This window comes from Urocitellus parryii, chromosome 3 (assembly GCF_045843805.1).
Source record: "Urocitellus parryii isolate mUroPar1 chromosome 3, mUroPar1.hap1, whole genome shotgun sequence".
NCBI lineage: Eukaryota > Metazoa > Chordata > Mammalia > Rodentia > Sciuridae > Urocitellus > Urocitellus parryii.
The window spans coordinates 95489400-95516601 of NC_135533.1; the positions used below are offsets into that span (position 1 = coordinate 95489400).

Below are 27202 nucleotides of genomic sequence, written 5' to 3' on the forward strand. Positions count from 1 at the left end.
CCAGTGTCACCACAGGCATGGGAGAACAGCTTTTGCTTGATCTCCCCATGACTCTTTTTATGAAATATTATCCTCACCTGAAAGCATTTTCATTAGAAGCTAAAATTTATTATATATAACAAAACTTGGCTTTAACTTCTACTTCATGTACAAAAAGATACATGTAGAATTTCTTTCAATATGGCAGAAACAAGAGGAGCCCATTTTTTCTCTGCATGCCTGATATGGAAACATTTCATGCCAGGAGAAAAAAAATCTATGCATACTTAATATACAGGACAGGCTCTTTTCAAGAGGGGAGATAAACAATAAAGTTTTTAATTTATTTAAATTTTTTTCTTTAATGACTATTATGTGAGAAATCATTTTAGACCTACAGAATGAGAGTAAAAACAGACCATATATCACAATATCTACAGAGGGTCATTTTGTGAGATTTCAGTACCAGTCCCTCCACCACACGTCCATGCTGCCAGGTTGCGGAGCTCATTCTGAACCTTTCCTCTTTTTCTATATACCCTATTTTCTCACTTTCCCATTTAGCACAAGCATGTTTAAATATCTCTGTTACAAAAAACAGCAACAACAACTATCCCATGATGCCACAGCCACCACCTACAGTCTCCAGTCTCTCTCATTCATAGCTAAGCTGACTCTACAAACTCCTTTTAACTATTAACTTTTAATCCCTATACCACGTTGAAAATAAATTACATATATGTAGAAATTTCCCTAGTTACTTTCACATTACCAAATCCACTATACACCTGACCAACTCAGCTTGTCTAGCCTTTTTGACCTGTTTACCTCAGGCCCATAAGTATGTAACTCTCTTTACCCTCAATGCTCTCCTCTTTCAACTCCTTTGACATAAAATTCCTCTGGCTGTTCCAAATCTGTTTTACAGATATTCCTTGAATGACAGTGTTCCTTATGGTTCCATTCCCATTCCTCTGTGATACTATGTACCCACCCTAAGTGGGCTAATCCAAACTCAAGCACTCAACTGATATTTTCTGGCTGATAACTTCTGAATCTATTTTTGAGTTCAAATTTCTTTCCTGCGCTCCACGACGATGTCCCATATTCCTGCTGACTCTGAGCAGGTCTCATCACTTCCTACCTGGACTACAAAGATATCTGATTATCTGATAACTGATCTCCATCTCAGCTGACCTTGTCTCCACCAGAAAACCTCAGTAATAGGGAAATCTGATATGGGCCTAAAAGCTCAGATTGTCTTTTAAGGGTTCTAAAATAGAACCAAGCTTCTAATTATGGAAATCTCTTCAAGATCTGGTTCTTGCTTTCTAGGTAGAAATTCCTTTAACTGCTCTTCATAACCAAGTAAAACAAGCCTTTTCAGTTCTCTCCTATTTCTAAAGAATTCTTGCCTATCCCCTACATTTTTAACTTAAAACTAAAAGATGCTCTGGTTTTCTCTTTTCCTCTTAATACTAAATTATCCTGCTTGTACATTCTGGGAATTAAAGGCTTATGGGGACCAAAGAGTTTAAGGTAGGGAAAGCATAGGCAAAAGAAATTTGTGTAGAAACTCAATTAGCTATAAAAGACTAAGTTTGTAGTTTTCACCTGCAAAACACAGGTACCAGGCTAGAGGTTCTCTTAGGCCCTGCAAAGGATATGATTTCTTATATGCTTTCTATCTGCACATTCTCTGTCATAGTCAGCAAAGAAATGGGCCTTCAGTCTCTACATTTTTCCTGAATTCAAAATGAAATAAAAATGTATTTGATGTCTTAGATAAGTCTCCAAAACAAAATCAATTGAGTTTGTTATTATGGAGACACCAAAGCAATCTGGTTTTACAAAAGCACTTTTTCAATAAATTTTGAGATAATGTGATTTCATCTATAATTTAAAGAAACTTCCACATACATAACTGGAAAGCTTTGTATTTAAAGTGTATTTTACAAATATAGTTTTCAAATTATACCTCCTTGCAGCTGTTCAAGTGTCTTGTTTACAAGAAGAAATTGATTTGATAAAATGAAATATTTTGACCTCACAGACCAAAGAGAATTAGTTTAAAATAAATTCTGAAAAGATAGGTAGAACATGGTCTTTTCAACTTATTAAAAGGTAAAGTTTTTCTAATATAATAAAAAAGGCATACTTACCAGAATCTTATGTCTTTTTATGTTCCTTTGGCTAATTTCAGCTGCCATCAAAGCTTCCTATATTTACATAGGCATGATAAACGAAACATAAAAGGGAAAGAAAATGGGAGAGTGGGAGAGAAAGATGTTGTGGTTATAAACACTATATTTATTATGTTTTAACATTCTGGACTACATGAATAAAGCCCCATTTTTCTGTGGCTTTTGCTTGAAGCACTGGAATTTTTAATGCCATGGTTGAATGAACTTCACTGAATTCAAACTCAAACAAAGGCAGTCAACCAAAATGAAGACTTCTTTCATTTCCATTTGAATTCATTTCTGCATTAGGATATTGGAATCACATTTCATACACAAATCAAAATACAACAAAATCTCCTAGTCTCCAAGCAAAATAAGGCAGCTGTCATTCTAAATTGGTGTGACAGATACTGAGGGGCATATTGAGGGACAGAGGAAGGGAAGGAAAGAAGAGAGCAAGGAGGGAGGGAGAGAAGGAAAAAGGCACTTTTCTTTAGGTTTCAACATAGATAAATTGTACACGTTTTTGTATATCTATAATTAAGCATTTGAAAATCTGATTTTGTTTTTTAACTTTAGAAAGTTTATAAGTATTAGTCTAACATAAATAATTAAAAATAAAATCTCTTTTAGCAACTACTCAACTATATCTAGACTCTAAACAGTTTTTAGATTAAAATGATTTTTCCTATCCTTCCAGGTAGTTACAAATTTAGAGGAACGAAAAGTTGGATTAATTGCTATTGTTTTCTGATGATTAATACATAAGCCCATCCACAGTCTAACTAAACCAACATGATACATTTCAGCTATTAAAATTGAAAAATATATTTTTTAAATAAAGTCCTCTTGGGGCATTCTCTAATCAAATCTGTCTAAACCAAGATTTACTAAAGTGGACAATATCATTCTATCCAAGCTAGTAGGTCTCATCACTTCCTACCTAGACTACAAAGATATCTGATTATCTGATAACTGAGGTTGAAAAAATTTAGTAGCTTTATCTTTACAAAAACAATAAAGATAAAATGAGTGATTTCATTAAAATATCCAAATAGACAACTCTGAGGAATTAGCTCTCTTTTAATTCCTTGGGTGGAAAAAAAAATAAATCACAAAATAAAATTTCAATAGGTTAGATCTAAGCCTCTCCCTCCCTATACCACTGACTCCTCCCCAATTTAACTTAGTAAAGCCAGTCAATATCATTGCAATCTTTTTGTTCCCTAATTTCTGAGAGGGGTATTGGAAAGTTATTATCCTCCTACATATATATATATATATATATATATATATATATATATATATATATATATATATATTTTTTTTTTTTTTTTTTTGGTTTGGAGCACTCTAATTCAACCACACAGAAGATTTACAACAAAGATCTATTATCCTCTGTTACAGACAAGTCAATACTTCCAAGAAATTAAAATCAAGACTACTTCATATTTCTTCTTTTCAAGGAGCCAGTCGATGTGATCATCTTGGTCTCGTTCCTTGGCTACTACAACATCTCTTGGACTCACGATGTAGAAGAGTGATTCCCCTTCAGAGTATTCTAGAAGTGAGAGAAGAGAGGAACAACTAGAGTGATTCAACAGTACAAAAAGTGTTACAACAGTTTGGGTGAGCCCACCCAATTTCAGAGTAAAGAGAAAACTTTTCTACACTTGCAAATGTGCTTCACTTTGTTGAAAGGTAAAGGAAGGAAATAGGGTAGAGCATAACAGAATGTATTTCAGATCTTAAAGGGAAAGAAAGAAGCAAGAAAAGAGAAAAGGGAAACAGGGAGAAAACAAGTATTATAAAACTTAACAGGTTCAAAATTCTGTGTTTAAATACATTAACATTCTGACTTCATATAAAAAACAATGTTCAAAATTCTTCACATCCATTGCATATTAGAATTCATCTACTGTATATAAACTTTATTTATGGCCACTTATGACACTGTTCTATTTTTACAGAACAATTACACCCCACAGTCTGCGATAAATGTTTCCTCCTCATCAAGGTCAAGGCCATCTAAAGCATAAATGACAGACGCCCAAGCCCTGGGGACATAATCTATCATTTCAGCATGTTGTGCACAATGCCAATGGTGAGGGTTTCCTGCAGAATTCAATTATAAAATCTGTTCTGAATGGTTTCTAAGTGTGCAGCAGAGTTTGCTCTGAGCAAAATACCTAGACTGGACGCTTTCAGTTGTGAATCACAGTTGCTTTTTGCCAAGTCCAGAATATACTCCCATTTTTCAACTGATTTGGAGCTTCACATAAGAAAGCTCAAACATGTATAGAATATTTCTTCATTTCTTCAGCCAATGTAGGAAATGAAAATATTCTCACAAAGTGTCAAACGTTTTTAAAGCAGGAAACAAATTTTTTTAAAAGCCTAACTGTTCTATTTTCCTCAATGTATTTTATGAGGATATGATGACACTCAAACACAGATAGCCTTGGTATGACTAAATAATAATGGTGTTCCTTTTGTGTCTGCACAGTGAATGACTAAGTATGCTCATCCATCCACTCCACAAATATTCACCTAATGCCTAGTGATATGGTAGGACTCTTCTCAGCTGTGAGCACTCAGTAACTCACAGAAAGACAATTTCTCTGCCATCCCAGAGCAAACCTTACAGGGACATAAAGTTGGAGGGATGTTAGAACCAGAGAGTTGCTTGACATCAAGTTAACTGTTTCTTAGCACGATGGAAAAAAGTAATAATAAAACAACAAACAAGGAGCCTATTCCTCATCAGTCCTGGTTTCTACTTCCTTTTGCAATGAGAGCTTAGAAAAGCTCTGGGATATTTCTGAGCCTGAACGCTCTGGTTTTCAAAAGAAGAGGCCTGCCTACATATTCTCTAAGATCCTCTCAGCAACTCAATTTAAGTTTCCTTTTGTCAAAATAAAGTAGAAGGGCAAATAACACAGGAAATCACATGAACCAGACCTTTACTGTCTCTCACCTAAATGATAATCTCTACATTCATTCTCCTGAAAACCTCTGACTGTCAAAGCATCAGAAGAGATCTCTTCACAAGTCTCAGAAAGTGGCTGGATGATATCCAATCTAGGTCTGGCACAATATTCTCTTTCCTGGGGGAGCAAGGAGAAAGGAAAAGTCATGTTTTAAATACATTTCCAGTTATGCAAACTAATTCAAGGTAACCATACTTGCTTTGGTTTTGTTTTATTCATTTTTTTTGCAGTGCTGTGGACAGAACCCAGGGATGCACACCAAGCAAATGCTTTACCACTGAACAGCACTCCAGCCCACTTGCTTTGATTTTATCATTTTGCACACATAAGCCATTCCCAACAGCCTATAGTAAACAGCATCCTAACAATGTCTTATTTCTTGACCTTTTGTGTAAGATAAACAGCACTGTGTGACATGGGCGGGCACTCTACCACTGCAGCCCATCCAATCTCAGGAGTGGCCCAAGACATTGAATTTGGCCCTTTTATTACATCTCTTCTACAAATATGTGTTGAAAAGTAAAATAATGTACGAACTGTTCCATTATCCAAATCAGTGATAATACTAGTAAAGTTACTAGTAGTGTTAAAAAGCCGAAGATTTAGGAGTTGCCTCTAAATCAGACTTTGTTAAGATGATGGAGATATTCTATATTTGCATAGCCCAATATGGCAGATGTTAGTCACAGGTGGCTACTGCACACATAAAATGCTATTAATATGAATAAGAATTTAAATTTTATTTAATTTTAATTAGTTTAAATACAAACAGCCATACACAGCTGGTGACTTCAGTTTTGGATGATGAATCACAAGATTAGGACAAAAAGGGAATGATGAGAGAATATTTGCTGAGGACCTGTGGCAGTTCAATAAATCTAGCAAGTGAATATACATATATTACTCTAAGTTCTTAAATGAGTCCTAGAAAGTGAAGAATTATAATTTCTAATTTTATAGATGGAGAAAACAGAGAATCAAAAAAGTTAAGGTTAAAGTTATATAAGCCAATTATAAAAGTGGGTTATGTGGAGAATCAGGACTTAAAGCCAACTTTAGACTTGAAGTCAAGTTTTTTCTAATTTAAAGTTCATGCTTTGTGAACTTTATGTACAAAACATACACTTGAATTCATTTTACAAACCAACAATACCTGAAGCACTTTGAAATCGGTACAGAGAAGACACAGATGAGAGAAATGAAATGGGAAAAAAACAAACAACCAAAACAAAATACCCTCCAGAACTAGACCTGGCCCTCTAAGTTTCCCAAATAAAATAGTAAACCTGAATTTGACAAATCTTGTTCAGAAACTGGGAAGTAATTACATTAGCCTTCCATCTCATATACTGAAAACATTCCAAAAATAAAATAGCAACTACACAAGATCAACAAAAAGAGTGAGTATGAACACATAGCATAATTTATCAGATAAATTTGAAACAGAAAAAAAAATCAAAGAAAATGAAAAGATTTGCATATTTAAAAAACTGAATGTCATATAAACCAGACTCAGAAAGTCAAGGGTTGAATGTTTTCTCTTGTAATATGGAGAGGAAAAATATGAAATAAAAAAGGGGATTTCACAAAAATAGAAGGGAGATTAATAGAGAAGAGGAAGGGGACTGACAGGGAGGAAAGTACTAAGGAATGACAGAGGGAGCACTAAGGAATGAAATTGATCAAATTATGCTAAGTCCATGTAATTAACATCACAATGAGAGTCTCTCTCTCTCTCTCTCTCTCTCTCTCTCTCTCTCTCTCTCTCTCTCTCTCACACACACACACACACACACACACACACACACACACACAAATGTACTCTTTTAAAAATAATAATAAAAGAGAGACCAGTTGAGGAAAAGGGCTAGGGGTAGCAAGGAAGGGAGGGAAAAGGGAGGTACTGAGGAATAAGGCTGATTGAATCATGTTATGTGCATGTGTAAATATGTCACAATGAATCCAGCTATTATGTATAACCATAGTGCACTAATAAAAACCATAAAAAATTGACTTCTATAAAAATAATAAAAGATGTCAACATTAGAATAGCAAAGTAGAAAAAATATTTCAACAAAAAAACACATTAAACCACCTCACCAGACAATACCAAAAGTGCCTTTCTATGTGTAAGAAAAGTACCAGTAAGGTGACTCATGTCATTTTACAACTCTTGCTCTCTGGCTAACCAGCCTGCTTATCTAGCTTGCCAAGGTCAGGAATTTGGCTTTGTTGATCTCTGACCTCCAGTGTTTAGCCAACACTTATCACATTTGTGCTTTACCAACTAATGAAAGAAAAACCAAACGTTAGGGAACCACTTAATAAATTAAGTTATGTCAATCAGACAGGATAGTATATGACTACCAAACATGCTAATAATGGAAAGAAACCACATATACGTACAGAGAGGATTAATATGCATAAAAATAGGGCAATATTAAGGAGCAAGTGCCACTGAATGCAATTATGTGAAAACAAACTATGTCAAAGGCATCACATGGGAAATGTTTTGGGAAAAATACTGACAATAAATTTTATTAAATATAATTAAACATTGTTCAATATGGATAAAAAGAAAAACTGGGGGGAGGTAGAAGATGGCCTAAAGATGATCTCTTTTATTCCTTTTGCCTTAATAATTTATTTAAGGATTTAAGGCACACTTTGATGTTCAATAAAGTGAGTCTCCGTGTACACTGACACAAATGTTTTAAGTCATCTCCAAGACCCTTCCTTCTTCCTTTGAAATAAATTCCATTTTCTAATTTATTCTGTAAGGTTGGCCTTTCTTTGGATTTATTTATTTTCAATACTCTTTTATTAACAAAGGCTTCTTTTCTTTCATTCTTTCTTTTGGTCAGTTGTTTATTAGGCCTTCCTTTTTCATTTTACTGCTTCTTTCCTTATTTCTTTCAATCACAATCTCAATCCTCCCCACATTCCTCATCAAAAAGCACTGAATTTACTCCCTCAGGAGTGACTGCTTTTCTTTATTTTCAAGAAATAAATAAATAAAATAATAATAAACTGATGTCCTGCAATAGGGCTAGAAGCCACCCCTATTGATTTTAGAAGGTCTGAGTGCTCACTTAAGTCTACAGCATTCCATTGCCTAGCAACATGGGCACCCAGAGCTTCAGTTACTATAGTGATGGCTTCCTAATGCAAGTGCTCGCTCAGAGAAAAGCTCAAGTGCAGTTACCACTTCAAAACAAGGGCTCCCAGGGTTTTTCCTCCCCCATTTTATTCCTTGCCATTTAAGAAGAAAAGGAGGAGGACACAAACAAGGAGGGTCCACTTGCCTACTTACTCTAAAGGGGTAGAGAATCAATTGCAATTTCTTTTATATACAGCATCCAAAAGAAAATCCTTTACAATAAACTCTCCTTGTTTGTGCCTTGGAGCCTTCCCATCCCCTTCTAGGTAGGACCCCTAGACTCTAACAATAACAACAAGCTGGGAATGGTGCTGGCCTGGGCTTCAAAGGGAGAACTGGGAGTGCTGGCCCCTCCACTGGATCCCAGATGTAAGCTTCATTCTAACATCATTACAATGAAATTTAGACTACCTACTGCTTTCTATTAGCCACACATTTCACTATACTATCATTTGCATTGGTAACTGAAAGTTACAACAATCCATAATTGGTAACTCAAAGTTGCAACACTCAAACTACTCAGATTCACCAGGCCACTGGGAAGTAAACAAATATGTCTGGACCACAGGAAATAATGAACTGCCCTTTCCATAACTCCCTCTGACCACAGGGACCCCTGTTGTTGCAGCCGATCAACTTCATTGCTGTCATTTCTGCTAATGCACAGTGTCAGCTTAGTTTCTTCGCCTTTCCGCAAGAGGAATACTTCATTCCTTTCGACTGATGAAAAAGAGGAGGAAAATGACTTTTCTTTGCTCAGAAAAAAAGAACAAAGGCAGGCAATGAATGGACCTTCTTCAGGTAAACATGTTAGGGTCTACAGCATAGTCTCTGCTAGTCTTATAGATCAAGAAAGTTCTACTCAGCTTATAGAAGACTCCTCTGACAAGCAACCTGATCCGGGTATAATGCTAAAAATGAACCCCCACATCCCTTTGAAATTGTGGAGAAAATAATTACCGTTTTTTCTGAAACCTCTTTTACGTAGGAAAGTACAACAAGCTGATCACAGAGAGGGGCGAGTCCACTGATGTGGAATTCAGTTTCAAACTGAGACACTGTGAACAAAAGATTCACCATTAAAAGGAGGAAAAATCAACACACAATGACATATCAACTACCAGCCAGATTCATTTTAAAAAGAAATGATAAATGTTTAAGGTGATGCAAATGCTAATTACCTTAATTTGTTCATTACACATTGTATACAAGTAGCAAATTATCACAGTGTGCTCCATAAATATGTATAATACTATGTGCCAATTTTTTAAAAACTAACATGAAGGGGCATAATTAAACATACTTTCAACTCTGAGCACTGAAAATGCTTCACAATAATCAGTACTAGATGGCTATGTAAGAACTTAAACTTGAAATTTCTATCAGCAACAAAAATGCACCCAAGGAGCTGAGGTTGTGGCTCAGCAGTAGAGCACTAGCCTAGCACGTGCGAGATGCAGAGTTCGATCCTCAGCACCACATAAAAATAAATGAATAAAGATAATGTGTCCAACTACAACAGAAAAAAAAAATTTAAAAAAAATGCACCCAAGAATAATAGCACCATAAATGTCAAGAGTAATATGTGCCCAGGCAGTTTAAAAATGACATAGTTAAATCACTTGAAGACAATATGAAGCCCATAAAACTCAATGTAAACTATTATTAATAACAACACTAATTTTTTCATATGCCTAATTTTAAGTTTTTGACAACTGGGGCATTACAGAGGTACAAACATCACAAGGGCTGCTGTTTTTGATTATAAAACACTCTTTTTTTGGCATTATTAAAAGAACTTCAAGTTAAAGAAAGCATGCAAATACAGACTGCATTATGATCAAACATTATTATTTTTCAAGTGAAATAGAGGTGAAAGAAAAATAATAAGCTTCTTTTTCCTTCCTGAAAATGGACTACTTAAAATTTAGAAAAAATATTACTTTGTTTAAGAAGTATGTGAATTTAATAACTTTGGATCCCAAAGATTTCTTGAAGAGAGTTCCATGGACACAGTACAAACATTATCAAAATATGATTCTAATGATAAATGCTTGCTGTATAAAATACAAATGATTGTTGTTTTAACAAGTGAAGTTTTGAGGTGGCTTCTTAAAGGGTAAGAGCTGACAGAGCAGTGGGACTGGAAGAGTCTTCCAGGAATCATTAAATGAATCACTTAAGGATTCATTTGGGAATAAACTCTCATGCAGGCGCATCACATTTTCAAAGAGTTTCTCGATTCAGATCTTCTTCACAGTTGTGGGTATTAGCTGCAGATCTAGCAAATGTCTGTCATGAAATTACTCTCTTTTCCCAAGTAAGGGAACTCAGTGCATCATGCTGGAAACAATATTGAATGCTGAATTGGGAAATCTGGGCTATAACTTCCACTAAATTGAACTTGGACAAGTCATTTTAACTTCTGTGGATATAAATTTCCCTTTCTATAAGTTAAAAAAATGAGAGCAGAAATAAAATCCATAATACAGAAAGAACAGGGGCTACTGAATTTTTCTTCTTCCTCTTCTCCTTTTGCCAGTCTTTACAGTTTCTCCTTATTCAGCTGTTAAGAGCTTGTGAGACAGCCACCTCCACCTCAACCACTGGGCAGAGACAAATACTTCCAGTGTACTCAGGCTGGACAATCTAGAGACTCTCATCCTACTGTGCATACAGGTGGGGAACAGAGAGGTGCGAGTTGAAATGTACAGACAGTACTGAACAGTATGGGGCCATACAGGACACTGTGATTGAAAACGTGGCAGTTTCACCTTCTCTTAAGCTATACGGACAACTGACAAGAGTTTTTGGTAGCGAACACTCCACGTTGGCAAAAAATGGACCTGAGTTGTTCCACTAAATCACATTTCATGTTTGAAATGCTATGCATACCTTTATCAGCAACTCTGGTAAAGAACAAATTCAAGCCACAGAAGCCGTACTGACGACATCACAGGGAGGCTTTTCTGTGCTCATTTGCCAGAGACACCCCCCAAAAAAACATCCCCTTAAACACAAAAGAAGCAGTGCGTGAATGAGGTATTTTCCTCATCTGAGATGCCAAATAGGCTGCCTAGCCTCACTAATGGGCAATGTCAGAGTTTATCCTAAAGGTAACCAAATATATATAGATGTCTGAGTTTTTATGAATGAGCCTTAAAATACAGAACAGAGAAGCTAGAAAATGATCTTATCCAAAGCCCTCCTCCTCCTCCTTACGATCTGCGTACAATAGTCTGTGTATAATAGTTTACATGAATAAGAGAGAAAATTTCCAGTTCTCTAATTAAGAACATGACAGAAACTCCAATGGGTGCTTAAAGAAAATGAGGAAATATTATAAAGACACACAGTCTCAATTCTGGATATTGTAATATGTTAAGGTCTGTAAATAAGTCAAAAATAACACCTGGTATTTTGCCAGACAAATGTTAGAGTTCGTAAACAAGTCTGGATGGTGCCTGGCAAAATGTCAGAGGAAGTGGTTTGAGAAGTAACAAAAGCGAGCCATTAAGTGTGGAGATTCCTTATTGATTGATTGATGTATCTAGTTTATGCTAATTAAGATAAGCTGTGCAAAATGTATAAATAGCTCTGTTGCCCTACAATAAATGGCTCCTATTCCTGCTGTATCAACGTACACAAGTTATTCGTCACCCCCCGGCTATTTTGCTGCAGCCGGACTGCGGCAGTAATAAATGTGTATTTGTTAAGTACTTAATTTATCAGACTTTAGTAATTGAGAATTAATAATAATTTAGACAGAGACTACATGAAGGGGCAAATTACAAACTAACACAAAGTTACTTATAAAGAAAAGATATGGGGGCTGGGTATGTGGCTCAAGCGGTAGCGCGCTCGCCTGGCATGCGTTTGGCCTGGGTTCGATCCTCAGCACCACATACCAACAAAGATGTTGTGTCTGCCGAGAACTAAAAAATAAATATTAAAAATTAAAAAAAAAAAGAAAAGATATCGTACACAAAAATATTGATGACATTTCCAGAGACACTGAGCAAGTTATCCATATACAGATAAAACTGAAACTAAAACATTTTGTTAAAATAACTTATTAGTATCAAAATCATCTTCTTAAAGAAAAATTGTTACTGAAATACTATTATTCACAAAATAAGAGTTCTAAATGGCTATTTCTCTTAGTTGCGAGTACTCTCCCACTTTATCACTCAGCAATTCCTCTACATTAATACCCACTAATAATGATATCATGTTAAAAAAGAACTCATTCCTAATTTGAGTTGCTGGTTTATGAAAATATCTGTAGCAATTCTGCTTAAAACAAAACATTACAGAAAGGATGCTGGGGTCTTGCTTTTTCATAACTAATTCAATGAACATGAATGTTTTTAGATCTAACATGATACAATTTATTTTTCATATTAACACTGAATCCAAGAAGGGCTGCCTGGACACAGTGGTATCAGAATGAATATAGAAACATAAGGAATAGTTTTCCCAATTTTTAGAGAATGAAATACTGAATGATAATATTTATTCTTCTAAAGATATGCAAAAGTTTATGAACTTATTTTGTAAAATATCCCCAAATAATTATGGGCTTTATATTTCAAAGTGGGCCAATGGAAATTTCAAATTACTTGTTTCTCCTGAAATCCTACTACATTTCATGTAACAATGAGTTTAATACTTTTAATAAAAAATCTTTTCCCCCTAAAATAAACCCAATTTGAATACAGATGGCTAACAGGTTTAATGCTCTAGAAACTCATCTTTAAGTAGATTATCTGGAGAAGATAAATCACAAAGAAAATGAAAACAAATTCTGATTTGTTTGCAAAACACAAAACTGAAAGAAAGCAAAAGACAGAGGAGGAAGAAAGAAAAATGAAGTTCCCAGAGAAAACCACAAAACAGAAGCTATCCTTCAGATCAAGGAGATCAAGAAAGTGAGGGAATGATTCCAGGCCAAGGCAGGGAATATGCTGTGTTCACACAACAGTGTGCTCATGAACATCAGCAATGGTGGGCATTAAGGCAGCAAAAGCCTTCCTTATCCTGATGGAGATGAAAGAGCTTCTGCACTCTGGTTTATTCAGGAGGATAAAGCATTCCTAGACATGCTAGAAGAAGTAATACAAGACTTTACATAGAGATCCAAAGTAGATTAAGAGAGGGTGAGTTTCAAAAGGGCTGTTCACATGAAAATTCTATTCAGCAAAGTTTTCTAGATCCACAGTAAGGATAATGAATGCAATTTTGCTGGTAGGACTGATATAGAAGGGAGGCTGCAATTCTTGATCATTGCTGCCCAACAGATACACAATGCAAGTCAAAAGCACAGTTGCATATCTAATTTGTAAAATTTTCTATGAGCCACAATAAGGAGCAAAAGCTTTGAAAGAGCTAAAAATTTTTTAATTAATTTATTTTACAGTAGAATGTGTTTTGACATGTAGTACACAAATGGAGCACAACTTCTCATTCCTCTGGCTGAACATGGTTCAGAGTTACTCCACTAATGTAATCATACATTATATAGGGTAATAATGTCTGTCTCTTTCTATTGTTTTTCCATCCCCATGACCCCACCTCTTCCCTGACTCTCCTCTACACAAACCAAAGTTCCTTCATGAAAGAGGTGAAATTTTAATGATGTATTTTCTTTAATGCAATATACCCAAATTATTATTTCAATATGTAACAACATAAAAAATCATTAATGAAGTCTTTTACTTTTTTATTTTCATGCGAAAACATCTGGAATCTGGTACATGGTACACATCAATCTGCCACCACTACAGAGCAACATTACAAAGTCTCACCACAAGTGGTTACTGGCTACCATACTGGTGACTATAGGTCTAGAAGGCCTCCCAATTTTTTTCTTCTTTAAGTCCAGTGATTTTACTAGAATATATCTTGATGTCAGATAAACAGACAGATAAAAGTGTTTATCTGGTAAAGAATAGATTGTTCTTTACCAGATAAACACTGTCCTTTTTTTTTATTATTCCTTCTTTTCCCTCTCTGTCCCTCTCTCAGCATAACTTTTTGGTTCTATTTGCTTTTATATTCAGTTGCAATCTGTGTTATGGTTATGTCTTTCAGATGTGCATTCATTATGAAGGACACCACTGATCTCCTTATTTTTCTTAAGCTTTAGTAGGGATTTGATCTCAGTATTTTCCTAGTGTTCATTATGAGGTAAAGTCATTGTCACTGAACTCTTACGAGACAGGGACTGAGAAAGATCTTCTAACCTTGTAGAGCTCCCTCTTCTGCTATGATAATTTGATGCTTAAAAAAATAAAAATCTGGTCACTTACTTTCTGAGATCCCCTAGTTCTTTTATTTGTTTCTAATGTCCCTGTCTTGCACTGACAGGCTCCCTCTCTGCTGTTCTCCTCAGATATCCTGTATCAGGAAATCCTGGCTGCTCAACTGTAAGTACATAAGGGAAGCTGGAATCTGGCCCTTCACACATAAGGGTGATCCCCACACCCACTGCTGATGCTCTTGGGGTAGCCTACTGTCCTTTCTGGTGAACACTGACTGACTACTTTGAAGTTCTCCTGGCCTCAGTCTGCCAGAGAACCCCTATTCCTCTCTACTCTGTGTCACACAGAGGCTATGACCATAGCAGGGCACCGGGCTACCACTAGTGTTTTTTCCATATCTATTTGTGTCTTGGGGTTCTTGGGGCTACCTTGTTTTGTTGTAAATGTGGTCTGTGTGTTGTTTTGCGATCTACTTGTTCCATTTTTATGTGAGGACTCAGGCAGATTGAAAAATAATGCTGACACTGTATCATCTTCCCAAGATCAGTGTTTTATATCAACTTTATATTACCCAGGGAAATGGGGTTAGGGTTAGAGCCATAACACGTAAGCAAAGTTGGGCCATCAATGGCACATACTAACAGTTTCAGAATGAGCACCATGTGATTGAAATAAGAATTAATAAGAAAGAACTTTCTTGTGCCATGGGTCTGAGATCTCTGAGGGTTATCAACAACTTGACCAAGTACTAGCTGTGCATAAGACTCTCTTCTAGAAATACCCAGAGACTAAGACCTTGACCCTGACTTAAGGGAGCTTGTGCATCTATTATTTAAAAAAATAATTAAGGTACTGCCTGCTGTATCAAAAAAAATGGAAATAGATATAAAACAAGAAACAGTAAAAAGCAGAAAAATTTAGATTAGAGAGAAGTATGTATGAGGATGGAAATAGTGGCAATAATCATGACTATAAGAACAGTCTAAATAACATAAGAAAAACAACCTCTTCATCTCACTTAAACACACACACAGACACACACACACACACACACACACACACACACACACACACAATTTTACTTAAATAATAAGATCTTTCTCCAAATAATTCAGAACTAGGTGATTTTACTATGTGTGTATATGACCTAAAAAACATGATTTTAAAGCAATGTTCTTAATTATTACTGTATTTCTGTCATCTACAGATTCATATATTTTACTGAGAAATGCAATTATGAAATATATTGATCTGTTCTCAATAATTCAGTAAACCCTTATATTTTTCCCAAAATTTTCTTGCAGTTAGTTTTTTGACACACAATAATTGAGTCTTCTGATTTCTAAAGGAAACCACTCTTCTTCTTTCTCACTGAGTAACTAAATAATAACAACATTAATTTAATGCTTCCATTTAATGAATATGACTATGCTGAGAGGCAGTATGCTAAGTGTTTTACATTCAATATCTATTTTCACCATAACAACATCATCTTTATTTTAGAACAGCTGAAGCTCAGAGAAGTTAAGTATCTTCACTAATATGTCTCTGAAATAGATGGCAGCAGAAGCAGTAAGTTTAGGTCTTAAACAAGTCACACTGCAACACATAAGTAAAAACACTGAGACAGACACTCAGATTAAAAGTGTACTGGGGGTTACCAAAAATAGAAGTTAAGGGCTTGACAACTCTCTGGTGATTCAGCACAATGTTGTCAGGGTGCCACCTGCCCTTTTCTTGAATCCATCATGCTACTATGAGGGTAAAAGCGCTGCAGAACATAACTTGTGTTGCTGGTTTTAAACACTTGTTATCCCTTTGCTCATCCCCAAATGCCCAATAGCTAAATGTGACCCAGAAGGATTTGGATTCTTCATTGGAGTTAAATAATGTGATATCCTACAGATCTTGTTATTTATGATTCTTAAAGAAACAAAAAGGAAGTATGTCGAGCAATTTATAAATAGGAACAGGTTCCTTCCATTGTTTTATATTCACTGATAAGCTTTTTATGATAGTGCCATGTCACCATAAAATTCTAACCTCTTAGTTAACAGACAGTAGTATTTCATAATCAACTGGAAATAATGCTCACAGAACTTATTTTCAATAAGTTTAGACGCTTTGTCAACTTGACTAGTGATGAATGAAACTACATTTGGAAATCACAACATTTCAACAGCTTCAGGGCTGTGCTATGAAGCAAATATATTAAAGTAAAAGCGACTTTACGATGCGTGACAGCAAGTCACCGAGAAGACCTGGTACAAGAAAGTGAAATTGAAGAGTATGGCTAATGGGCAAAATAACAAAACATTCAAATCAGACAGAAGCCAGCAGTACCCAGGTCACAAACCACTTAAAGCAAGTTTAGTTTACAATTTCATTCTATATTTTCTAATCAAAATTCAACACACTACTGCAATTAAATGACAACTCTTAAGTTGATATGATTATTTCATCTACTAAATAGTTAATCTGAACTACAGCAGAACACAAAACCACGTCGCTAGCTCCTTAAATAAAAACACGTTGGATGCCATCTAAAAAAAAAAAAAAAAAAAACATTGGATGATACCAGTGACTGTCATAATTGCTACTGAGACTTAGTAGCAATTATGGGAAAACAATGTCACATATGTGTACAAGAAAACTATCACAGCTGTGTTGTATGTCAAAGTCAAAATGATAACAGATAGATGAAAGAGAAATACATAGATGTATGAAAGAATGATCTCACAGCTCTCCTGCATCAAGCAAACAGATCTTCATCATCCAGATCATCACCTTCCCAATAAATTGAGAGGCTGAAAACAGTGTGATGTACTGAACTGTTAAGATCATAGTATATGACCAATTAAAGGTACTGACCCTACTTAATTAACATCAAGAGATGGTACCTTCTTTTATCACCTTTTTGTTCCTCCCGGTTTCTCTGTCATTCTATAGAGTCCTGTGTAGTTGGTTTATCTCAGTTATTTTTTTAAACAAGATTCTATATGAAATAAAGACTAGAAAGTCAATAATTAATTCCTTGCATGAAAATTCTCAGTCCTTGGCAGCAACTTCCAGAAAATGGCAAACACTGGCTTCATTAACTAAAAATGTATCAGCTCTCCAATTCCCATTCCACAAAGACCATGGGAAACTTTGGTGAAAAGTATCAGGGGGTTAGGGAGTCTTGTGGGAATAAAGAGAGTCAAGTGAGATTAAAAACAATAGGCATGGACCACACTGTAATTTTAGCAATACATTCTGAAACAAAAAATAACATCCAAAATCTCTATGAACAGAGACTGTCTTCATGGTGACTGGCCGACTCTTTATCATGATTATTTTTCATTTACAAGAGAATATCAATATCCTGTTGGCAGAAATAACTTTCGTGTTGTTTTTCTGATCCTAACTTGTAAGAAGAGTTAGAAACATCTGGCTTCTAAGAAATGTGTAGCCACAGATAGTTCTTTAATCTCAGTGCCACTTCACCTCATTTATTAAAGAACAGTGGCTCACACTGTTCAGGGCTAAAGTACATTGTAATCCTGACCTCCTAATATTTCTCCTTTCCTTTATCCTACTCAAGGACTCTTATCCACACCACTTTGCTTCCTGCTGTGGAAATGGTTTACATTCTTAAGGGTTTGCTCTCATGAGGGGGAAAAATGGTACTTAACCACTAACCATAATAGTGAAATGTCAGTAATGTGATACTGTTAGTACCCACACAGACTATTTCACATAAATTACAGTACAGATCCACTACCCTTCAGTAATGTGATCCCAGGGCTCTGGATTAATAAAGCCACCACAGAGGAAACTTAGCAGTCACATGTTTGGATGGACATGTGCAAGTGATAATAGCATGCATGACTTAGTGAGTATTTACTACTGCCAAGCACCATGCAAGGCACATTACTTGTGTTATGTCTTAATTCTCACAACTACCCTGAGAGGTAGGTGTTATCATCTGCCTATCACAGTGGGAAAGTATGGCTCAGGGAGGTTAAGGAATCCTACCAAGATCATATACTTCACCACACTGCCTTGTCTACCTGGAAGCCTTCTGGTGGTTCTGCAGAGTTGGATTCTATCCATTTTATTACCACAGGTTTAACATCTTAAACAAGGTATTTACATCTCTGAAGGTCAATTTCTCAATCTACAGAATGAGAAGCATACTGAGTAACTTCAAAGGGTTGTGGTGAGAATGAATGAATACAGGTAATGCACACAGTACGACATCTCTACCTAGAATGAGAGCAATAAATATCAACTAAGGAGAGAAGATGACAATCGCTACATTTTTATACTTTCCTGGAAATTTTTACATTCTTAAAAATTCTCAGATTTGTTATTTTAATACTTGTCTCTATTTAAAATATTCAAATATTATCTCTAAGGACACTGTGCACTGAGATTTTCTGAGTTCTGTTGTTGTTGTTTTTTCCCCCCTGACAGGAAAGAAGAGTGAGAGATACTGAAACACTTGCCTTTATCTTCTAGTTACCTGTCTTCTCTATTATCTTGTTTCTCAACTTTTCTCAGTACTGTTATATTCTGTAGACACCTATTTACCCATACTCTTAGCAACCTAAACTATGTATTCTCTAAGATTAAAAAAAAAAAAGATTAAAACTCTACCACCAACTTCTGACTTCAAGTACAAAACAGCCCAGAAGTAAATCCTACTCACATTTGTCATGTGGGTAATGTGGAGTAAATGATTTATGACAGTTTTGCCTTGTTATAATGACCCATCAAATTTATATTCCCCATCCACCATCCAAATGGGCAAATTAATTTTATAGCTGACTTATAATATGGCAAAACTTTTTTCTCCTAAGAATTATAAAAATAAAAATAATGGCAGATCATCCTTAGCACACTTTTCTTCAAGAGTTGTTTCCCAGAGTCACCGATTCATTTCATCCTACTATGTGCCAAGCACTGTTCCAGGCCCTTGATATAAAGAGAGCAAATGCAGACCAGTGTATGCTTATAATGAATGAGGCGATAGTCTGGTGGAAGACACAGAAATGCATTAAATTTATCAAGTGATCACTACATCTATAAGGCAAAGGACGGTAGCCAGTGTTATACATGCTCCCAAAGGAGGACTTGGCTTCATTAGGAAGATCTAGTGGACTTTCTCTACAACACGTGAGCTGAGGAATAATTTGGAACTACTAAGGTAAAAAGAAGCAGGAAGAACATTCTAGATGGAAGAGGAGGTAGGTAGAAGAAAGTCAGTTTGACAACAGCATAAAGACTCAGGAGAATGTCTGCAGCTGGAGAGGCAGACACAGCCACACAGACCCCTGTAGTCTTGCAACGAGGTGACAGTCAGGTACTAATGATGAGTTTCTCTTTATTCTAAAAGGAACAGGAAGGAATTGAAGGATGATGATGTGATCCAATCCAAGTTCTGACTGCAGTGGAATAAGTTAGAGTCATTCATAGTGGAAGGAGTTAAGAGGCTGCTGCAGAAGTACAGGTAAATGGCAGTCCAGACTATGGCAGTCTAAGCTGGACCAATGATGATAAAATCAAGTATTTAGAAGGTTCAAATTGGCAGGATGAGGTATCAGTACTGTACTAGGGAAATGAATGAATTAATTCTTGTACTTCTTGCAACTAACTCCTGAGAAAGATTCTCTTCCAAATTTTACAGACAAAAATACTGAAGAAGGCAGATAATTGTCTCAAGTCCAGGTGGTATGCAACAAAACCAGAACCCAAAGCCATGGTTCTTTGACTTCAAAGGCAATTTACAAAATTATTGTGTGAAAAAAAAAGAATAGTTTCTTAAAAAAGGGTTTCCATAGTAAAGTTGCAAAACCTAGAAGCTTCTGATATATTTCATCAAATCACCCAGAAATGTGTCCTGATGAGGAACATGGCTTTAGATTTCCACTTAATAAAACAGACATTCTTTTGAACGTTTACACTCACAGCAGACACTGAGTGAACCTTACCTATTTCAACATATCGACTTGGCAAATCCCTCATTTCACTGGCATGTCGTTCCTTCACTGAGCATATCTGGGGAGGGGGGGAAAAACAACCTCACTATGAATTCTATTCATTTGATGGAAAATTCTTCACAATATTTTATTCAATATATACTTGTGTTAAATTAACCATGTATCCCTGAAGATGAAGCGCAATCTATCTTATGACTTAAATAAGAATGACATATAGCAACCATTACTTATATTCTCCAAAATTATTCTTTAATAAAGTCTGATTCAAGGGCAAAAAAAGAGAGAAAACTTTAAGATAGTTTTTTTCCCCTTTATTTTATTTATTTATATGTGGTGTTGAGACTCAAACCCAGTGCCTCACACACACTAGGCAAGCACTCTATCAGTGAGCTACAATCCTAGCCCTTTAAGATAGTTCTAATATTTTTCTAATGATGTATCCTCTGAAAGTCTACTTAAAAACTACAGTCATGTACTACATAATGACATTTTGGTCTAAAGCAATACATATACCATGGTGGTCCCATAATATTATATTGCCTAGTGGTATTATGGACATCCTAGCCTGTTCAGTACTCTATTATGTTCACACAATGATGAAATTGCCTGTGATGCATCTCTCAGAATGCATCCCTGTTGCTAAGTGGCCTATGACCATACCAAATAAAGTCATGCTCCATGGTTAATCTGATCAATATTCACATTATATCTTGTATTTCTGATAACATTTGTAACTCACTTCACTGTTGTTAAATAATACTTGGCAAAAGTGGCACATACTCTTCTTATCTCAAGTACATTATAATCAGTTACTACATAAACTAATTCAGGGATTGGTAATCATGCCCAAGTCCCAAGCCTGTTTTGTTATGGCCTGTAAGATAGGTTTTCACAGTTTATAAAGGGAGCAACAAAGATGGGGAGGGAGATGTTGGGGAGAAAGGGAAGGAAAAAAGAAAGGAAGGAGCAGCAGCAACAGTGTGGCCTGAAATCTCAACTTTTACTAGCAGGTATTTATAGAAAGTTTGCCAAAATTCATATTAAATCATATCTATATAGTTTATATGTATGTGTGTGTGTTTGTGGGTAAACAAAAACTCATATATGTGTAAAATTACAGTATATCTCAATCTATATCTCAATTTTTATCTCTCTCGAATACAACAGATAACACATATGAATGTTGATGATATCTGTTTTAGGTTGATAAGACTATGGACCTTTTATACTTATTTTGCTTTCTGAAGTGAATATATTCAAATTTATAACAAGAAACAAGAAAAATTTATATAAGTTCTGCCATTCAGTTAAGACTGAACCTGAAGTCAAGTACTAATCCTAAATCTTTCAGATAGTGATCTTTTATAGCTGCTCCCCTAAAGTAGAGCTACACTACAGACTATTCTAAATTAGAGAAAAACTCAAAGAGGAAAACAAGCATTATTTCTTATCCCAGCCCCAAAATATCATCATTAACAAACTTATTTTTTATGGAAGCTACTTTTACTAACTTAGCCATTTACTACAAATAATTTAATGTATTATTTAAATATTCTTCCACAACACAATTCTTTAATGTGATTTATAGCATTTTATTTTAAGAATGTACTATAATTTATGTGGTCGATCTCCTTTTTGGCCATTAGATTTTATATCTATCGTTATAAGCAAAAGTGCAATCAACATACTTGAACATATGTTTCCTTAGGAAATAAATTCCTAGATGCTGAACCAACAGATTAATGAGTACACACACTTTAGGTTTTTTTTTTTTCTGTTTAGTTTAATAAACATGTCTAAATTGCTATCCAGAAATACTGCAGCAACTCTGTACCTACAAAAACTCACCTTCCCTCATATACGACAAAAACCTATGGCTTTGGAAGTCTAAGCCCCCATTTAGGAATCATTGGCTCTCTTTTCCCTTGAATGCTTTTTGACATCTGTCTTCTGTCCATTTCCTATAATTTTCTGACCACTTCCCCAATTTTCCCCAATTCCTTCTCTTTTTGGTAGACTTCTGAGCTTTTTTCCACACTCACTAAGAAAACTACTAAAAGGTCTAACAGGCACACTCCACAATGCCAAATAACTATTTTAATGTGCTGAAAAAAGTACATACGGAAGTGTCTCAGATGGTTCACAATAATAAGGCAAATATAATAGTAATATTAGTACTTTTTGAGCAACGACTAGGCACCAGTGCTAAATTAGGGTTATTTTCTTGAGATTATCGAGCAGTGGTGAAGACACAGAAGTAAGGTAATTTTGCCAAAGTATGATGGGAAAGCAGAAGCATGCACTGGCAGGGCAGGAACACTTCCTGGAATTTGTGACTTGGAGGTGAAGCAGGAAAGATAGGACAAATTTACAAAACAATGTCATAACCTGGAGCCATCAGCTAGGAAATCAATCAGACAGGGCAAGCAAAGGGAGAGTTGAGGCTGGAGAGAAATACAGAGCTTGGATCATACAAAAACTTGGAAACCATGTTAAAGATCAGTCACTCCTCTATAAGTGACTTTTAGAGGAGAGTGAAATTATCTGTTCTGTATTCTGGACAGATTATTCTACCTGCACCGTTTAACACATAATTAAGGGAAGGTATAAAATCAAAGCCATGAAGACTTCCTAGAAAGATAAGTGGAAAGATTTGAGGGATGTTGACCAAACCCAGGAAGTCAATGGGCCTCTTTCAACTCTCCAGTAACCCTGAAAAGCAACATTACCATGTCTAGAGACAAGAACACTGACACTATGAGGGTGATCCAAGACCATCTGGCTATGGTTGGAACTAACAGGAAGGCCTGAATGTATCCCTCTGGCCATGCCACAATCTCTCTGCAGACAGGATATATGACACAATTGGTGGGTGGGCCATTGCTCTACTCCCATCTCTTATCAGTTCTGTAGTCTGAGATTTTATTCCAACACCTATTTCATAGGTAGAAAGCAGCAAGTATTGGGGTTCTGTAGATAAATGCTACCCCAAGGGCTGGGGCTGTAGTTCAGTGGCAGAGTGCTTGCCTAGCATGTGTGAAGCACTGGTTTAATCCTCAGCACCATCTAAAAAATATATTAATGAAAAAAAATATTATGTTCCCTTCTACAACTAAAAAAAATTATATAAAAAAATTCTACCCTAAGTTCATGCCCTACATAGAGAAGATCAATAATTTTAAGAGTACTCTGCATTGATAGGTGGACTCTCACCCAGGAATACTAATCTTTATCCAACTGTCTCCTCCACTTCTCTGCATGAGTGGGTAACAGGCATCTCAAAGTGCTCATTCCAAAACAACTTCTGCCTTTTTCCATTGAAACATGCCTGATCAGCAGTCTTTTTCATCTCAGTAAAGGTTAGAAACTTCATCTTTTATTTTCTTAGGTGACCATCAACTTTTTTCTCTTTAAATTATACCCTATATCTAATTATTAACAAATACTATAGGGTCTACTCTCAAAATATGTTCAAAAGCCCATCTTTCTCACCAGCTCCATTATGTTGATCTGAGAAAACATTTTACTGAGTGATGCTGCAGTAGCCTCCTGCCTGGTCTCCCTCTTTCAGTGTCCCTCTGCTTTTAGCTCTACATGGCAACTAATGGTCCTTCTAAAATACAAGTAAGGTCATTTAACTAATATCATTGCTCAAAACTCTGTACTGGCTTCCCTCCTCACTCAAAACTCTGTACTGGCTTCCCTCCTCACTCAAAGTCCAAAGACTTCCCAAAGGCCCATGAACTACAACATGATCTGCTCCTCCACCTTCAATCCCCACATATTTCTCTCTACTATCTTCATCCTCTACCCTCTCCTCCACACCTGTTCTACTCTGACAACAATTTTCCTGCTGTGCCTCAAAAACAGCCCAATCATTCCCTTACCTCAAGGATTTCCCCACCTCCAACCCAGTACCCCCACAGGGCTACCCCTTCCCAGATCTCTCACCAAATGACATGTTAGTTATTAGAGAGGCCACCATGGGACCACCTATATTACAGAGTACCTACCCCCATCCCTTCATCATTACCCTTTTTAAATGCTCTTCTTGGTAATTTACTTTTTGTTTAATTTTGCTCATCCACTCTCATTAGAGCATAAATTTTACAAGGGAAGAAATTTATTCATTTGTCTTTCATGTTTCTGCAACATTAGAACGTCTCTCGGAATATTTCAGGCACTTGGTAAATGTTCATTGGGAAAATCTTACTATTTATTTATATAGTGGTGCTGGGGATAAAACCCTGGTACACACCAGGCAAATGTTAATTGTTCTCTGAAGAAAGACCAAGTCTTCACCTTCTCTTCTTTCAGAACTCACCTAGATTCTGAACAGCTGAATGAGTCCAAAGAAAAAGAATCTCCAAGAAATTAAAGTATTGGATGTAAATTTTATGGACCTTAATTTAGGCACAGTGAAAATGTATTTCTTTCCTATGGTTGCTAGAGACCTGGTGGTTTGAAACAACAGAAATATATTCTTTTATAGTTCTGTAGGCTAGATGTCTGAAATCAGCTTCACTGGGCTGAAATCAGGTGCAGGGAAACATTTCCTCAGAAAGCTCTAGGGGAGAAATTGCTCTTGGCCTCCTCCAAGTCCTGCTGGCTTCGGTGTCCTTATCACCACTCTACTTCTACCTCTGTGGCAGCACTGCCCTGCCTCATCAACAGTAGTTTCTCCCTCCCACTGTGACACACAGAATTGCATTTAGGGTCTAAATACATAATTCAGGGTAATCTCCCAATTTCATGATCCTTAAGTGAAGTGCATCTTTTGCCATGTAAACAAACATTGACAGGTTTCAGGGATTAGGACCTCTCTCTTTGGGGGCCACTATTCAGCCTAATAGAGAAAGCATTTACAGAAACAATCAGTGAACTTGTAACATGGCCCTGTAGGCTAAATTTCCTGGTCTTTCCTTTTAAGAAAATTACAACTATAAAACAAAGGAAAAAGTCACATTGTCCATTTAAGGAATGGTTAAAATACCAAGAGTATGTTTACTGGATTGGGAACTGCACATGTGGAATAGGGAGAGAGAACCATATTTTTTGTTGTTTGTTTGTTTGTAAATCTTAGGTTACTAGGCAGTTTCTTTCCTGCTATCCTGAATATGAACCAGTTTGTGTTCACAAAACACATTAAAATAATTACTTGATGTTCAATCTAAAAAGAAGAAGAAAAAGAAAACCTGAATCCTATCAATGTAAGGGCCAGGAGGACCTTATCTCAAGTATAACAGTGCTGAGTTTGGTAATAATAATAATAATTGCATTAGTAATTTTTATGCTTTACATTTCCAGAGGAGAATAAATTTTAAATAGCTATGTCTCTTTCATGACTCCTCTAGAATTTTATGGACTAACAATAATAGCAGCTAAGAAACTGCAGTAAGTCAGTTTCTATGCCAAGCTTTTTACAATTATTACTTCATTTTTTTCTCCCAAAATTTGTAAATTGGGAATTATTTTTCTGCCATTTTGCAGAAAATGGCAGGCTTAGAGTCATACAGAAGAAAGCAAATGGAAAAGATGGAATTAATCTCAATGTCTCTCTGACTCCAAAGACTGAGCTCGTCCATTAGATTAGTGTTGGGATACTCCCTCATAGCATTTTTAGCTAATTTTTAGTTATTTTGATTAAATTATTTAATATATTTTCAAAGGAAACAACTTTTGGCTTTGAAGTATCTATTGTAACAGAATCACTACTAGGCATGAAATAAATGTGAATTCGTTTGAGCTCCATTTTGTAGAACAACTAAATTACATTTACTGAGCCTCATAGGATCAGATAATTATACACTAGAAAATATTCCCAAATCTTATTACTGATAATAAGTATGGGCTTCTACTCCACAAAATTATTAGCAAGTAAGTTGGAAGATGTAGTTTTAACCTTCTTTTTCCACCACCAACACAAATGAAGATGCCAATCAAGTGGTCTACAAATAGCTATAGCCAACTGGGTTGTGGGAAATTTTTAAAAAAGATAAAATAAGGCAGCACCAGCCTGAGAAAGGAAAAGTTTACAAACTGTTTTGCATGGTAGAGAAAAGAAAGGATAGCTCATAAAATCTATACACGTGAAATAAGTTCAGTCTTAAATTGTTAACACATCACAATAATATTCAGGCAAAAATATTTGTGTTTCAGGAGGCAATTTATGAACTCATATTCCTTTAGACCACCTCAATGGATCTGTAACATTATAGACTTATTATAAGGACAAGCAAAATCACCTTGACAGAAGTTCCCCAGCCAATAATCAGTGTCACATTGTCCTTCCAGCAGAGGCTGCAGGGATACATATCCGGACGAAGACTTATATCATCCCGGGGCACATTGGTGATTCTTTGTTTTGAGGTAATGTCAAAAATCTTCACACCCTGGAAAAGGAAATGGCATTAGGAATTCTCTACTTGGGAGAAGGAAAATCTAGGAACAGGCCCAGCTACATACCACCAATAACCAGTGCTGCAAAGTATTGACAGTGTTTGCAGAGCAAAGTTAGAAGCCATGTAAAGAAAATGTTCCCCGGGGGTAGGAAAGACAGTAGAACAAGATGGACATCATTATCCCAAGTACATGTATGAAGACAAAAATGGTGTGACTCTGCTCTATGTACAACCAGAGACAT

At 35.9% G+C, this 27202-nt stretch overlaps 1 protein-coding gene across 1 annotated transcript in view; it reads right to left on the minus strand.

Annotated features, from left to right (window-relative positions):
• Vps41 (VPS41 subunit of HOPS complex) overlaps positions 1 to 27202 on the minus strand; it is a 165466-nt gene that overhangs the window by 35871 nt on the left and 102393 nt on the right. The window contains exons 9-14 of the mRNA XM_026387619.2: positions 26805 to 26951; positions 20551 to 20617; positions 9273 to 9370; positions 5140 to 5269; positions 3608 to 3723; positions 2142 to 2198 (exon numbers count right to left, since the gene is read on the minus strand). Coding sequence (XP_026243404.1) covers positions 2142 to 2198; positions 3608 to 3723; positions 5140 to 5269; positions 9273 to 9370; positions 20551 to 20617; positions 26805 to 26951 — 615 coding nt within the window. The remainder of the gene's footprint in view (positions 1 to 2141; positions 2199 to 3607; positions 3724 to 5139; positions 5270 to 9272; positions 9371 to 20550; positions 20618 to 26804; positions 26952 to 27202) is intronic.